Source organism: Engystomops pustulosus, chromosome 4 (assembly GCF_040894005.1).
Source record: "Engystomops pustulosus chromosome 4, aEngPut4.maternal, whole genome shotgun sequence".
Classification (NCBI taxonomy): Eukaryota; Metazoa; Chordata; class Amphibia; order Anura; family Leptodactylidae; genus Engystomops; species Engystomops pustulosus.
The window spans coordinates 197,107,017-197,123,542 of NC_092414.1; the positions used below are offsets into that span (position 1 = coordinate 197,107,017).

Consider the following 16,526-nt stretch of genomic DNA (forward strand, 5'->3'; position numbering starts at 1 on the left):
CAGCATTTTTAGTTGAGTACATTTGTGCAATTGAGGACATGAAACTTCTTTGTTGCAAAAACACACACATCAGACCCGTCAGAGATGTAATTAATCCCCCCCAAGAGTGTGTCCCGCTATGGTCTAACTTTGCTTACTATAAGAGCAGAGATAAATGTACTACATATAATTTGGAGCACGCTACCACCACACATGAACCAGCACACATTTTTAACAGGAATACATAAATAGGTGTCAGGAAGCTTTGTTAATAAACTTAATTTAATTAATAAATATGAACTTCAGAACTTTGTCTGCACAAGATTTCACACTCAGTACTGTAATAAGAGGTCATGTCTGCAGTAGTAGTGTACATTGTTGTATACCTTCTCTCCTGGGGTGACGGACAGTCTCCACACGCAATGCTCAAACGCTGAGTAGCCATTCGGATAACCTGGAGATGAGAAGTTCCCTTGGCTGTCCTGCAGTGTCTCCCAACAGGCTGTGAAGACATATCAAATCAGGGGTGGATTAAGACCGCCATGGGTCCAGGGCTGTATGAGTATTATAGCCCCTACAAGTCTGGAATTCACTTCCTAAGGCTAAATTCAAACGAACGTATGGGGGACGTATATACGGCTGATATACGCCCCCATACATCGCAATGGGCGCACGACATGTCCTATCCTTCTCTAGAATATGGAGCCGTGCGCCATATATCCCTTTGGGAAAGGGCGGGGGTGAGCGGCGCTCTCCCCCGGCACTGCCGTGTGCCCGCCATGCTACGGTATGGCGGGCAACGGCAGTGTGAATGTAGCCTTAGTAGGATACTAGAATCCAGCTTTTTTTTTAAGGAAGCTTCTGCCTTCTTTCAAACTGCGGTTCCAGGAGCTTTAAAGGTCCTGAAATGGCTCTTGGGTAAATATATATTGAAAGTAGAATATAAAAGGATTTCATGTGGGAAGATCTTTCAGTATAAAATTTGGTGGGTGGTTTGGGTGGCCAGGGGCCCCCTAGTAGGCTTGGGCCCCAGGCTACCGCCCAAACTGCCTATATTATAATCTCCTACTGTATCAAATGCAGCAATAACTTCTATAGCATCAACACATTCCATATCGCCGCACACATAATATAGGGAGACCAACCTCTTATCTGATCAGGATAAATCATCTGATGAGGATCAGACTCACTACATGCCATATAAATACATAGTAGAGGGCCCACTCCACAGGACCTCCTCCAAAACCGTGGAGTAAAATCCTTCGTCACACGGTTCTTTCATGGACGTTTTCTTAATATAGTAAGGACAGGGCAAACATCTATTCAACACGTCTTACAAAAGCAGCAATGTTTACCAAGATGAATAAGGGTTAGGGTTCATGTTTTAAGAATGTAGGGGGATGGAGAAGATGCGGGATGGTGGGAAAAGCATCTGGAGACTGCGCAATAATGGGAAGGTCAGAGAAGGTGACAGCAAGGATTTTGATGAAAAAAACCCCTAAAACCTATTGTAGTTAATATTGCATGGGAGGACTATGGTAGCATAGCCTCTGACCACAGCTTGGGGTGGGAAATAACAACCCTATGAACAGATGACATTTTTTGCCATGAACTTTAAGACTGCCATGCCATTCAAGGTAAGGAAATGTTGGGTTGCCTACCTAGGAAGGTCTACAAGTTACCGGTATATGAAAAATTGCAAAAAAAAGTGAACAACCAATCACAGTGCAGCTTTTATTTGACCAGGGTTATAAAATAAGCTGTCACCATATTTCACCTTCTAAAACTAGTAGCCCCCACAGGTCGGGGAAGAAATGTCCTTTCTAGAATTCCCTCTTTTATGTAAAATTTCACCTGTTTCTCCTCCAAAGTCATGTGAAAATAAACAAGAGAGTCATATTTGCACAAGAAGAGTCAAGCTTAGAGGCTGCAGGGGGAGGGTCACTTCAGATCTTCAAATTTATAGAACCTAGTGTCATATTAACCCCTTCAGAACAGGTTTTTTTTTAGTTCTGGTTTTTTTACTCTCATCCTTCCACAAGCCTTTATTTTTACAGCTTTCAATGTGTGGTTCCAGATGACACCTTTCCTCTATTCTTTAGGGCAATATGATCACAGAAATACCAAATTTATATAATGTGGTTATAACTTTTTATACTTCACTGTACGGAGCAGTGTAAGGCGTCATTGTCTGCGGGATGAGAGGACGTTTCCATTTTGCCAATTGTAAGAGCTTTTTACCACTTCGTATTCAAATTTTTATGGGAGATAATATGGCTAAAAAGCGGTGATTTGGATATGTGGGTGCTATTTTCCATTACGGGTTTGCCTCCAGGAATAATCGTCCTAATATATTTGAGGTATTTTGGGATATGGGGATACCTAACATGTTAATGATTTTATTTGCTTATTTTTATATGTGTTCTAGGCTAATTAGAATGTTTTTTTCATATTTTTAAAGGACATCTACCATCAGTTTAGATGTCCCAAAATATAGTTATAAAAGTTATGCTAATTACCCTGCGGAACATCAACGTCACCCAAGCGCCTCAGGAAGTCTCCTATTTTAATAAATGCACTCCCTACCGTCCCCTGCTTTATGCACTTATGGGGGGTGGGACCTCTAGTGCTATAGGGGGAGTGCATAAATTAAAATATGAGGCTCCCTGAGGCACTTGGGTGACATATGCTAATTACCATGGGGTTTCATAACTCTATATTTCCACAATCGCAGCATACAAATCAGTAAACTAACGGTAGATACCCTTTAATTTTTTTACTATTTTTTTTAGGCCTGCTAGGGTACTTGAGCCCTCGGGGTTTTGATCAGTTATACAATATGTAATACAGGCAGTCCCCGGGTTACATACAAGATAGGGTCTGGAGGTTTGTTCTTAAGTTGAATTTGTATGTAAGTCGAAACTGTATATTTTATAATGGAAGTTCTAGACAATTTTTTTTCTTTTGCCCCAGTGACAATTGGAGTTTCTAAATTTTTGGTGTAATTGGACCAAGAATTATCAATAAAGCTTCATTACAGACACCTTACAGCTGATCATTGCAGTCTGGGACTATAGTAAAGCATCCAGAGAGCTTCACCAGAGGTCACATGGGGCAGAGGGGTCCGTCTGTAACTATGGGTTGTCTGTAAGTCGGGTGTCCTTAAGTAGGGGACCGCCTGTATACTGCAATACATCTCTACTGCAACTGTATTGCAGTATATATTGAATATACAGGCAGTCCCCGGGTTACATACAAGATAGGGTCTGGAGGTTTGTTCTTAAGTTGAATTTGTATGTAAGTCGAAACTGTATATTTTATAATGGAAGTTCTAGACAATTTTTTTTCTTTTGCCCCAGTGACAATTGGAGTTCCAAAATTTTTGGTGTAATTGGACCAAGAATTATCAATAAAGCTTCATTACAGACACCTTACAGCTGATCATTGCAGTCTGGGACTATAGTAAAGCATCCAGAGAGCTTCACCAGAGGTCACATGGGGCAGAGGGGTCCGTCTGTAACTATGGGTTGTCTGTAAGTCGGGTGTCCTTAAGTAGGGGACCGCCTGTACTGCTTTTCAGTTACAGCTCACCAACTGCATCTTTAGCTATCTGTATCCCCTGTTCTGTAATAATAATAATTCCTTAATTTATATAGGGCACACAGATTATGCAGAGCTGCACAGAGCTTGCCAAATTAGTCCCTGTCCCATGGGGCTCACAATCTAAGCAACCTACCAGTATGTTTTGGAGTGTGGGGGGAAACCGGAGAACCCGGAGGAAACCTGCGCAAACACGGAGAGAAAATATAAACTGTTTGCAGATGTTGACCTGGATGGGACTCAAACCCATGACCTCAGCGCTGTAGGGCTGTAGTGCTAATCACTGAGCCACCATGCTGCCCTATTATAGAACACAGAATCACAAGCCGGATGTGATCTGAAAGATAAGGTGACAGGTACATACGAATTAAAAATATACAGACATCTGAAGTGATGCTCCCCAGCAGCCTATAAACTTGGACTCATTTCCGGCAAATATGACTCTTTTCTGTTCATTTTCACATGACTTGAAGGAGATTTGTTTTATAGGTAAAATGTGGGAGGTTTCACATAAAGGGAGGAATTCTAGAAAGGACATTTCATCCCTTATCTGAGAGAGATACGTAGTTTAATGGGGTAAAATCCAGTGACAAGTTCCCTTTAAGTAATAAAAGCAGTTTCGTAATTGGTTTGGGGGTCACAATCCATAAAGTAATGGAACATGACAATGAAAGGGATATCAGATTAGTTCAGACTAAGAACTACAATTTGTACCTCACTACGATGACTGGGGGGGGGGGTCGTATGAGGCAAACTGGTTGCTGAGGTTTCACTCATTAGCAATGGCGGCCTTTATCAAGGTAGTTGTCAGGCACGGCAGCCATAACAACAGTCTCTTCAGTAAAAAAGACAAACAAAGACTTTTTCTTTCCTTTTCTCTTTTTTTTTAACAATATTTTGGAGAAACCATGAATGAAAACAGCTAAATTTAGATGAAAATTTCACATGAGGAGACGGCAGGGATACACTGACCGTCTAATTACAAGTTCCCTGTGGTACAGCTCTATCTCCCATAAGAACCATTTCTAACTTTCAGCCCCCACCTTGCGGTGGTCTGTCTTCCCTCAGCCGACGTCACCATCATGTAACTTCCAGATGTCACACAGATGTTCCTACAAAAGTGAAAATCTGAAATACTGAGGGACCTAAAATGATTATTTTATTATTAGGGGTCTTGTCTGAGGGATTATATCTCAGATAGATATGAGAGAGTTATGAGAGATATTTATTAGAGTAAGATAGTTAAGAGATAGATATGAGGTAAATATACCTCAGGATGAATAGATAGATATTACATAGATTTAATAACGTTCAGTATTTAATTATCACGGTCAGTCGCTTTTTGGCTTGTGAGCTGATTATAATATATTTTAGCCTCCCTGCATCCTACGGAGACTGTGAGGAAGCAATGCCATCATGGGCCTTGCCTTAAACCTTGAATGCCAAAGAATGTGACCTAAAAAAAAAGCTTAAAAAATTACAGACAAAATGACCATTCTGCTCAATTTATCTCTATGGAGCTGATGGAAATTGCCGAGCGCTGCGCTCACCGATCTCTGTCAGCTCCATCGAGATTATCGGAGCAAAACAGTCATTCGCAGCCGTCTGCTCCATTAATCTGACGGAGCGATGAGGGGTCCAAGGGACCCCTAATTTTCTTAATCTGATCTGGGATCTGTTCTGAGACCACCACTGATCCCTAGATAGAGCTTAACTTTTCTTTGTGGAAAAACCCCTTTAAAGCCAGCAAGATTTTGTTATGTATCAAAAGTGGTCTGTACTCTCGGGCTAGGGATGTAATATTACCACTGTACAAGGCATTGGTTCGGCCGCGTGTAAAGGAGAAAATTGCCAGCTCACCTCCCCAATAGGTGTCGAGTCCGGCACGGGCAGCCATGATTAAGGACGGGACGACCGTCCGAAACGCGTAGGCTTTACGTCTATCTGAGTGGAGTGTTATGCTTTTAAATATGCACTAAATAAAGAATTTCTTGGTGTCTGGAGCCTGGCTGGACCGTGCTTTTCCTATTTTCGCCATTGGTTCGGCCGCACCTAGCATATGCTAGGTTCTGGGCCCAGTTCTGGGCACCGGTCCATAAAAAGAAAGCATAGGAACTGGAGAGAAGAGCCACAAAACTGATAAGGGGTATGGAGGGTCTCAGTTATGAGGAAAGATTAAAACAACTATATTTATTTAGTCTGGAAAATAGACGACTAAGAGGGGACATGATTCTTTTTTATAAATATATGAATGGTCCATATAGGTATGGAGGAAAGGGGGCACTGTCTGCGTCTGGAGAAAACAAGGTTTAATCACCAGAGGCGACAGGGCGTTTTTACTATGAGAACTATCGATCTGTGGAATAGCCTGCCTCAGGCGCTGGTCACAGTAGGGACAGCGGAGTCCCTAGAATTGTTTCCCCCTAAATCCCTTCCTCATGCAATCCGTTCCCTTCCTTGGTTGATCTTGATGGACATGTGTCTTTTTTCAGCTGTATGAACTATGTTACTTTGCACAAAGATAAAAAAGGAATTTTCTTTGAAACAACAGAAAGAAAATGACTGACGTGGAACGCGTTGCACCATAACTGGGGTAGTTAGACCCAGAAGAATACAATGCAGCAGCAATCCATCTATTTGCGCTCCGTTCTGCTGTATCAGCAGAATCCGTAAGATGGAAATCGCTCCACAGCTCAAAACATGATTCGATGAAAGCAATCTGTGTGACATGGATAGCTGAAATACCACGATATCCTAGAGAGAAGAATCTACGACATGCAGCTTGAAAAAACACAAGAGCATGCCAGGGACCTTCTTTGAAATCTGAAAACTAAAAGCTGGCAGAGCATCCGTGCCAGACAGCAAACAGGAAAAAAAATCTGCCCATAGTGGGCTTAGAGGTAAAGGTGGAGACTTTGGAATATTGGGGAGTCACGTTAAATAAAGATTGTGTTCCATCTCGTCAACATCTCTTGTGTAATACTTCACTTCACCATCAGGAGTGCTGTATGAATACTGAGCACTAGCCAGATACCCAGTAATCACCAATCCCATATAATTGTTTGTGTGATAGGATGGGGGAAGGGTGAAGCACCATTATATAAAAGGAAACTACTCTAGGCCCATTAAGCGGCTAAAGAGGTAAAGGTGGAAACTATGGAATATTAGGGAGTGGTCATTAATAAAGATTGAGTCTCATCCTGTCTATGTCTCTGGAGGACTATCCACTTCCAACATCACTTAAGATTCTGTAATACTTCACTTCTCCATTGGGAGTGCTACAGGAAAACTGAACACTTGTTCTCGGGTTCCCTAAAGCATTACCACTGATCACCTGCGGTCCTTGTAGCCAGATACCCAGTAATCATCAATCTCATATACCTGTAAAGCTCATTGCAGCAGTTCCTACATTTTTTTTTTTTTTTTTTACACTGAACATGTGGTAATTTCAAGTTCAGAAAGCTTCATAATGCTGAACACATGTTGTGTCATCCTGCCAACTGGCCAGAGCAGCGAGCGGCAGCCTCCAAGTCCAAAAAGACCAAACATAGGATTCCTTTTGGCTTCACAAAAGGCTGAGAGTGCAGCGAGAAGTGACGGCATACACAAGCCAATGCAGGTCATCTGTGGTCACCAAGCGGCTGCAGGTACAAGCACGCGTTATCGAGGTGGTCAACTATACGGGCCGATATCTCATCAGAAGATCCAGAGTGCAGGGGAGATAAATACTTGCATCTCATAGTACAGGGAGTCTTTATAAGAGGTCTTGCCTATATATTCTGTTTGTTCCTGTTTGTTCCGATGCAGCTCCATTTGACAAAAAACACTAAGAAATGCTGCAGCTGCATACCCCTCCTCCCCTCTTCCTTCTCTGCTAATGGTTTCCCGACATCAAAACAAACCCTGCATTCAGAAAACAAACATGACTAGTAAACATAACTGGTGCCCTCCATTGTTGACCGCCACCTCAACTAGTGCCTTTGCTTAATGGTTGCCGACTTCATACCTGTCTTACAGGAAGCTTTGTTGAAGTCAGCTGCCATTTTGCAAGAAACCTGATTGGGGAAGGAGATTTAAATAATGGAGATAACCGGAGCAGAACACCAGGTAGGTCAACTAGTTAACCCTAATACATAGTCAAATTATTTTCTGGGTCCAGGATTACCTGTAGACAGGGAAGTGGGATATTCGGAGTAGTGAAAATTCATGACCATGCAAAAAAATATTTTAGGAAACAGCTGCCACAATTTTGCTGCAGGACCCAAAGAAATTATAAAATATGTTAAAATTTTCCACTCCTCCAGGACAGGGTTATAAAAGTGCTACACACAGTAGCCCGGCACTGGCACTCGTATTCGTGGGCTGCTGCGGACACATAGTTCCTAGCGTTGTCAGGGGAACTTCCGCAGCGAGACATAAAGACATCTTGTATGGGGCATGACTGATGGGCATTAGGAGAGAGACTGTGGGGCAGGAGCGGAGGAGATGCCAAGGACAGACACAAGGGTGAGAAAGAAAACTCACGCTACCGGCAATAAGCACTGCGGGACACTTTTATTAAGTGTAATAGAGGTGACAAGACTGGTATAATCAATACAGTGTACAATTAGTATGGCACTACTTTTCTACACCTGGCAATGCCAGGGTTTTGGTGCCCAATCATTGTGCTAGCGACCTAATCAGACTTCTGGAGAAATCAACAGGAGCTGCTGCAGACTTCTGCATAAGAAAACTAGTGGATCATGCAGAGCTGATGGTAATGCATTAATGTCCCCACAAATGTAAAAGAGTGACTAAACCAAAGCAAAATTACCGTATTTTTCGGACTATAAGGATCACAAAAAAATCCTTTGATTTTCTCAGAAACCAAAGGTGTGCCTTATAGTCTGGTGCACCTTATATATGGTGCTGCCTTGAACTGTACACAGGTCTGCCACCTGCTGGTCATTCATCCTTATAATCCGGTGAGCCTTATATAAGAACCTAGACGTTTAAGCAGGCATTTATTGATGGTGTGCCTTATAATCTGGTGCGCCTCATAGGGGAGAGGCATGATTTTTTGATATTCGCCCTGTACAACAAAGTACCTAGAAACTGCCCTGGTAACAGTGGGCTGACACAAGGTGGGGAAGTAGCAGGAGAGAGATTGAGGGTGGATGATGAGTGAGGAGGAGGGAGGTTTTTAAGAGAAGATGAATTGTGCCATTTGTACTGCCCTTCCCCCTGGGACTCACTACACACTGCTGGCAAGGAGCCAGGTGATGTTAAAGAAACAATTAAAAAGCAGTGGAATTATTCAGATGCACGACAAAAGCATTTTTTAAATCAACATGCCAAAGGCTATTAGAACTGTCAACATGTTAAAATTACTTTCCCGACGACAGGTTTCCTTAATGATGGCAATGTAGATGCAGCCAGAAACCAAATAGGCGTCTGTGTAGAGCCCCTGAGCTCTAGGGCTCCAAGCACTTTAATGAGTTACGTTACAGGTAAACGCACCCCTGAGTACATGTTGAGTTTCCAGATACCATAAATGTGGGTCAATCACCTACCTGGACACTGATAGAGCTTCCTGGCCTGTGCAATATCTCCAGCACTGAGTCTTGTTCTTTGTCCAATTGACGGTTTCACTCCATTGACTTTGTATCTCGGTTCAATTGTATCCAAATTAATTCCCCTGTAAATCACCAAGAAATGAGGATTGAAAACAGCTGTATCAGTTATCACTGAAAACAGGCGAGGGCAGAGCCAAAAGGAATATTGGAGGCGGTGTCACACAGGATTGTATTGAGCTAATCCTCACCTAGAAAAAGTATTCCGAGCATAGTGCATGATACTGTCAAAGTCATAAGTTTCATCTAAATAGTTCACTTCTTCTGGCTCCATTTTCAGGAAGTTATACTCCTGTCCTGAGGAAAAAAACATTTAGTTAGATAGATACGTGAGCATGTTATCCCTCAAGAAACATAAGCACCAATTGAAAAAAAGCAGCTCATAAGCTCCACCCCCGAGGAGTCTGGCTTCTAAATCACTTATGCTTGTTGCTCATTTTCTTGCTCCACATTTACAAAATGTATTATTTCTTGTACTAAAAGTACTGCCCAATAAGCACCCAGATAAATCTTCTTTAGTACCCGGTTGAATGTTATCACGGATAATAACAACATGGTCATCTCGGTCTGGTCTTGTGTGTTCATGCCAGAATCCTATCACGTGACCCAGCTCATGAACAACAATTCCAAATTTATCACAGTTCTTCCCAATAGATATGGCCTGTGGTCCTGCCCCACGTCGGCCCACGTAAGAGCAGCATCTAAAAAGACAAAGGTCAACAATAGTATTTAGAATGACAGAGCGTACAAGAAGTTTTTTTCACAGGAAGTTTTATTTAGAAATATTTTCGGACAATACCCGCATGGTCTGTATGTGAAGACGATGTAACTCTCCTCATCGGTCCTTTCAACGAAGGTGACACAAACATGCTTCTCCCAGTGTCGCATGGCTTGTCTGAATATTGCTTTCTGAGATCCTGTAATAAACAAGAGAGTTAGGCACAGCCGTAGATGATCGTCACGAGAGCCAGATGTGGGAGACTACACTGATCTAATTTATCCTAAGGATAGGTCATCAATATCTAAAAACCCCTAAAAGGGAGCCTGTAAAACAAACTAAGGGTCCATTCACACGCGGTATGCCCCCCATGCGGCCATACCGCCGTGTGCTGGAGGAGGAGGTAACCCATCCTCCCTCCATAGAGAATAGCGGCGCACGCCATCGCCATCTATTCCACCGCCATCTTCCTGCTAAGCCATGCCTCCAGTTCCCCTCACTATAGAGAATTCCTGAGGGTTGGGTGAGCAGATTTATCTCCAACCTGTCATCTGCGGCCAGTGACTCTTTCAACCACGTTATTCACCACTCCCTCAGGAATTCTCTCCAGTGAGTCACACAGCCAGCAAGTGAATGATGTAGCAGAGCGGAGTTCACTGAGCTGAAGAGAAAGCAGGACTTTGTCAAGCAGGAGCTGGAGGATAGGCTGAGCTAGTAGAACATAGATGGCAAGTCAACTTTACAAATGGAATGTGGAACTTATTAGGCATGGGGAATAGAACATAGGGATAGTATAAATGCAGTTTTTAACAATATGTTTAGTGTGGGTTAGTCTAAGGCTCCATTCCCAAATATGCCACGGATTTTCCATCAGGAGTGTTTTTTTTCCCACCACTTACCAGTGAAGTTCCCATTCACGACAAAAGGTATAATGCCATGAGGCCATACTCGTTCTGGCCGAGAGGTAGCGGCTCGCCTGCCACGGGAGACCCGTCTGTCTGTCCGTGCACGTCTGCCTGTCCTTGAGGTGGAACTATTTCTTGCTGGAGGAGGCACTGGAAAAAAGATGGAGGACACTAAGTATAAGACATACGCAAAAAGGCAGCTAAAATGTGGGGAAGGAAGAAGTGGGGAGTTGTGGATATTCAGGCTGCATAACAGTGGTGGTTAGAAAGAGATAATATCAATTTCTACACCTTCTTTCTACTGTATTGGTGTCCTCAAGACGCTGATACGATTGAAAGCTGTGACAGGACAGAGTAGTTAAAAATAAGTTACTGCTAAAATTCCCATGTTGAAACTTCTAAGTGGGTTTGGGTTCTAGTTTACTATCACATCTTTAGAAGAACTGAGGGAAGGTTAGTTGTCTCCAAAATTGGTTCTCCAGCTTTTGAATATCAAAAATGTGTTAGAAATGGACTGTCCTCTCAAAAACACTGCAGTATCTTACAGATTACCAAGAAAAACTGTCCCTTCTAAAAGAGCAATCACCAAACATTACATGACCCGTAGATAGCATAGCACTATTCAGAATATAACAAGCCTGAAATCGCGTCACTCGTGTTTTTTATGCCGAGTAAGCAAACCGTGCACAATGTTTGTGTGCTTACTGTCATCTTGCCTTGACCTCCCTTATCAGGACAAGATTTGTAGTGACAGGACACCCTGTGCAGAGGTACAAAATGCCTGTAATACATTTCCTGACAACACAGCACTCTTACCATTTCACCTACATACTTTATACAGTGCCTAAGGGGTTAACCTGGGCTAAATCCCCTTATTCAGACTAGCAAATTATAAGGCAAATTCTTTGGAAAATTCTTGTCCGCTTCTATGGTTTGTGGGCAACTCGTACACGTTAAGGACTTTCGCAGACAACCTGCCATCTGTTTCGCTCTCGGCAATAGCACAAACTACGTCATGTCAGAGATGACTCTGCATGTATAATGGACCAAAGAGAATAATAAAAAAGGCTACGTCTCATCACATGACCATGACATGACCATCTGGACGAGGCGTGACGGCTCCCTATGGCTAGCTCACCCTATACACCCATGTGCGCCGTCATATCAGAGACGTTATAAGTCCATGTTGTACCAAGTGGAGAAATTTCTAAAGCCCATTGGGAAAAAAGTCACAAAAACTCAAAAAATATTCGGGCTGTACAACTAAAATCTTCTGTATAGTAACTGCATAGCTTCTTTTCTTATCAGGTTCTGGAACTGGAAGTAGCTGCCTGGCATCACTGTCAGCCATATTTGCATTTATGGGTGTCTGGCAGCCAATCACAACTTTCCGAAGCTTTCGTTTATGTAGATTTCAAAATTCATGATAAAGAGCAACATGACCTTGTATCGGTGACCAAATGTTTGCATGTCATCCACAAAATACAAAAAAAAAGAAAGAATTTAGCAAAAAGACTTTGTATCTATGTGTCTGCATCATGGTAACAGAACAAACAAACCCAGCGTAGTCTGATCCCACTGTCCTCTATTCTTTCTAATAAACCAAATGCTTATAAGGACTAAGAAAGAGGAAAAACATAGAAGAGGGTATGACTGCAGGACTACACAGAGTTTGTTTGTTGTCTGTTACCATGGAAATGCATAAATGCTCTTTGGTGCTGCAAACTGCGAAATGATAACTTTGTAACTTTACAAATGATCATTAAAAAACAGGGGATTAATCCCAAAAAGGACAGCTTAATAGCAATATAGATACCTGCCTTCGACAAGAAGTTAACACTAGGAGCCACAGGAATTAGTAAAATAGTACATTTTTTTTGTTTATATTAAAAAAAAAAGAATCTACCATCAATGTCCATCATGATAAACCAGGGGCACTTACTCATATATCTGGGCACTGTGAATGTGGTAATCTTCTTATATTTGTTATCATAGCCTCCTTCCTACTCAACTTTTAAAATGATTCTAATGAGCCTGAAGGGCTTTGGGGTTGTTACCAGAACCCCTCAGTGCTCTAGACTAGATTCACAGGTTGTTATAATGAGAAGAATATGTCTCACCCAACCACCTGTTTTCTCCCTTGTGTAATCTAGGTAATCTAGCAGTAGCAGGAAGTTCAGGGGGAGGGGGGAGACCTTATCTGCTCATTGTAATATCCTGTGAAGCTGCAGCACTGAGGGGCTCTGGAAAAAAAAAACACCAGAGCCCTTCAGGTTCCTTTGCATAATTATAGAAGTGGATTTTACAAGAAAGGAGGCCATGGATAACACATATAAGAAGATACCACAGTCCCGATGCCTCGATCTATGAGTAATGTCCCTGGTTTATCATGATGGATTTTGATGGGAGATTTCCTTCAAGGTTGGCCAAGAAGAAAGCTTTTCATAGATGCTACTATGACTCTTATGATGTCTACTATGGTTGACATTTTACAAAGATACCACTTGGATTCTTCATCGCAGTATGTTGGCCACTTCTGCTGTTGAACAATACAAACTATGGTCGCTGTTTCGACCAAAAATCGGCCACATTCTTCTCATCTGTAAAACTGATCCTTTACAAGGATCTAAGCCGGAATCTGAAAAAAATCTACATATAAAGTATATCACTTTCTAGGTGAATCCCCCATCTGGATCTCCTTGGCCCGCGTTCACATTACAGCCTTTGGAACGTTGACAAATAATGTACGTCTTCTCTTTTGTCGGCGGCACTTGAGAAAATCTTTTGTTTGTGCTGATTTAGCTAAACTACAAATTGCTGCCTGTCAGCTATATCATACCCCTATGAAGCACACTCCAGCGGTAATCCCTTGTGTAGTCTCCCCTGGCCAAGTACTCTTTACAAGCTTATGCAGACCACTTTAAAGCTTGTCGTCTCCCTATACTCCAAGATTACGCAGCCCACAGCTCACCAGGTGCCGAGGAGCTACAGATCCGAGCATGTTCTGGAGAGGAGAGGGAATTGAGTCGTGCCTTTCCAGTCCCCAGATCACTAACTCCTCTTCATTCCTTCATAACATGCAACGTTTCTTCTCATTCCAAGAGGGAGTCTCCTACCGTGGAAGGTCAATTACCAGAGCTGTCGACTGCCCACTATAAGAACTGCTGACCCCGCAGCACGACTGTAGAAATTAATACAAGACACATCCACAAAAACACAAAAACAGAATCATACATAGGACTGGTCATACACCATACACCAAAAATTACCTAGCAGTATACAAGTCCTCTGTGCATCCACCATAATGGAAACCAAGGATATGCATTGTCCTCTTCAATCTATACAACTCCTTTTAATGTATATGATAATGAACCCATAAACTGCAGTGTCCCGGTAGAGCGGAGCAGAGACACTCAGAGCCAAGTGGGCAAACTGCACCTTAATCTTCGGGGGTTACCGACCCAATTGATGACAACTTCTTGTTTGAGGACATGAGGGTTAAACTTTAACCGTTATTTTGTACAAGATATCTCCAAGGCTGCTTGTTTCAACCACATTTATGTACAGCTTTAGTGGGGGTATGAAGCTATGCATAACAGTACAATCTCATAACTTGCTATGGACAGAGGCATCCCTTAGTTTTAGCAATTTGTAGGGGACAATATACCACCAAATAACCTATACAGTGACATTAACCTGTACAGGCCTTTCAATCGGGTCATGAGCTCCTCTAGTGTTGGCTGATGAACTGCAGGGGGTGTGTTTAAGACAAAGGTCGGGGTTGAAAATGATTTATCTTCTACAACTATTTGTGATCCAGTGCAAATGGAAATACCCCGTTTCCCTGAAAAATAAGTGGGGCACATTTACTAATGGTCTGTAGACCGCGATTCTGTCGGATTTCCCGAATATTTCCCTTTTTGCGCCAAATCGCCCGGGGTTTTTGGTGCGCGCGATCGGATTGTGGCGCATCGGCGCCGGCTTGCATGCAACACAAATCGGGGGGCGTGCCGTTGGACAACCCGACACGAATTTAAAAACGAATTGTTGCAAAAAAAATTGTGTTACAAATTGCCAAATTGTGACACATGAAGGAAATTGGACGCACGACCTTAGTGAATCGCGCCAGACCCAAATCCTCGTCTGACAATGCACAGCGGGGATCGCGACAGGACCGGGTAAGTAAATCTGCCCCACTGTCTTATATAAATTTTTTCTCCTAAAGACACACCAGGTCTTATTTTCAGGGGATACCTAATTTTTCGATATTTTATTATGATATTACATATTATTTTCGAATTTATAACATTTATAAATATACATTACAAACCTCAGCATAACCAGACAAACTCAATTCCATCAAGAATTTCTTGTAACTCTACCTTCATGTACAACAATCTATGGTACATTTGCCAATCCCAGTATTTTAAGACAGGTGTATCATAATCTTCTGGAAGCTCCTCATAACTCCCCCAAACCATGAATTACATGCTGAATTTCTTGTGACTCCATTTCTTTTAGCACCATTGGCCCCAATCTCTTCGTTTAGCAATAGCACTTTCCTACGATGAGGACTTTATCCTATGAATACATCACCCATTTCATAACCTCTTGAAGTATCTGAACAATCTACCATTCCTACTGTATGGCGTGGGGGGAGCTGTAACAATTATTTTTAGGGAAACAGTGTAGCTATCTTTTGATAGAGATTTTATTTATACTTTTTTTCTTCATTTTTGGAATGTAAAGTATAATAAGTTATAAAATTATTGCCCAATTTGTTTTAACTTCCCATAAGAAACATGACATTTAGGATGATGAACATTACAGGTATGATCCATAAGGAAAAGTGCTCTATATAGAAATATTCCCACACCTATAGATACTTTACACTTAATTGGTCCCTCAGTGAACTTGTGTATCTTTCACATCTCCATAACTGTATACAGATCTATTCTAATTCTGCTAAGGCATGCATCTAGACCGGAGCCCCCAGCTACGTCTCCCAAGGCCGGACTGAAATACATTTTATTGCTGGTGTCCGGACTTGTAGAGTAACTCCTCCAGGAACCTCTCATTTATCATTATGTTATTTCTGAACACCGCAGGCAATGAAAATGCCAGGTTAGAGTTTCTCCGCTATGGAAAGATGCTCCATTATCTACACGAGCAGTAGATGTACAGTATTATTTCCCTTATAGAGAAGGCAAATCCAAAAAGTGATGCACTCTATACCCACATTTGGGTAGACTATACGCAGACTATACCCACATTTGCATTGGGGAAACCATATATCATTAAGTCTAACACATTTTGAAAGACCCTTGTCTAGATTTTTCAGTAAAGTTACACCAATCCCCTAACAAGCCCAAAATGTATTCATAAAATTCAGGTCATCTGGGAAGAAGATTCCCCACTGACCTACAGGTCATTAGGACCTGGGAGAATCTACAATTTTGACAAATAAAATTCCTACCAAGAACAAGAGGGATTCACATAGGACTATACTCGTTTCAGTGGTGCACTAGCCATGAGATGAGTTGAGCCACTTGCCTCAGGGAGCAACACCTGCAGCAAGCTGGTGGGCAGCTTTAGGGGTGCAGTCACATGCTACAAAGCAGGACCAGAGACTTAAAAATAGTGGGGCACATTTACTTACCTGGTCCCTGCGCAATCCCCGAGGTGCGTTGTACGACAAGGATGAAGTCTGCC

At 42.2% G+C, this 16,526-nt stretch overlaps 1 protein-coding gene across 1 annotated transcript in view; it reads right to left on the reverse strand.

Moving 5' to 3' along the window:
- Nucleotides 1-16,526, reverse strand: part of BMP1 (bone morphogenetic protein 1) — a 51,337-nt gene that overhangs the window by 16,607 nt on the left and 18,204 nt on the right. The window contains exons 3-8 of the mRNA XM_072149351.1: nucleotides 10,809-10,964; nucleotides 9,991-10,108; nucleotides 9,714-9,892; nucleotides 9,383-9,488; nucleotides 9,132-9,256; nucleotides 366-481 (exon numbers count right to left, since the gene is read on the reverse strand). Coding sequence (XP_072005452.1) covers nucleotides 366-481; nucleotides 9,132-9,256; nucleotides 9,383-9,488; nucleotides 9,714-9,892; nucleotides 9,991-10,108; nucleotides 10,809-10,964 — 800 coding nt within the window. The remainder of the gene's footprint in view (nucleotides 1-365; nucleotides 482-9,131; nucleotides 9,257-9,382; nucleotides 9,489-9,713; nucleotides 9,893-9,990; nucleotides 10,109-10,808; nucleotides 10,965-16,526) is intronic.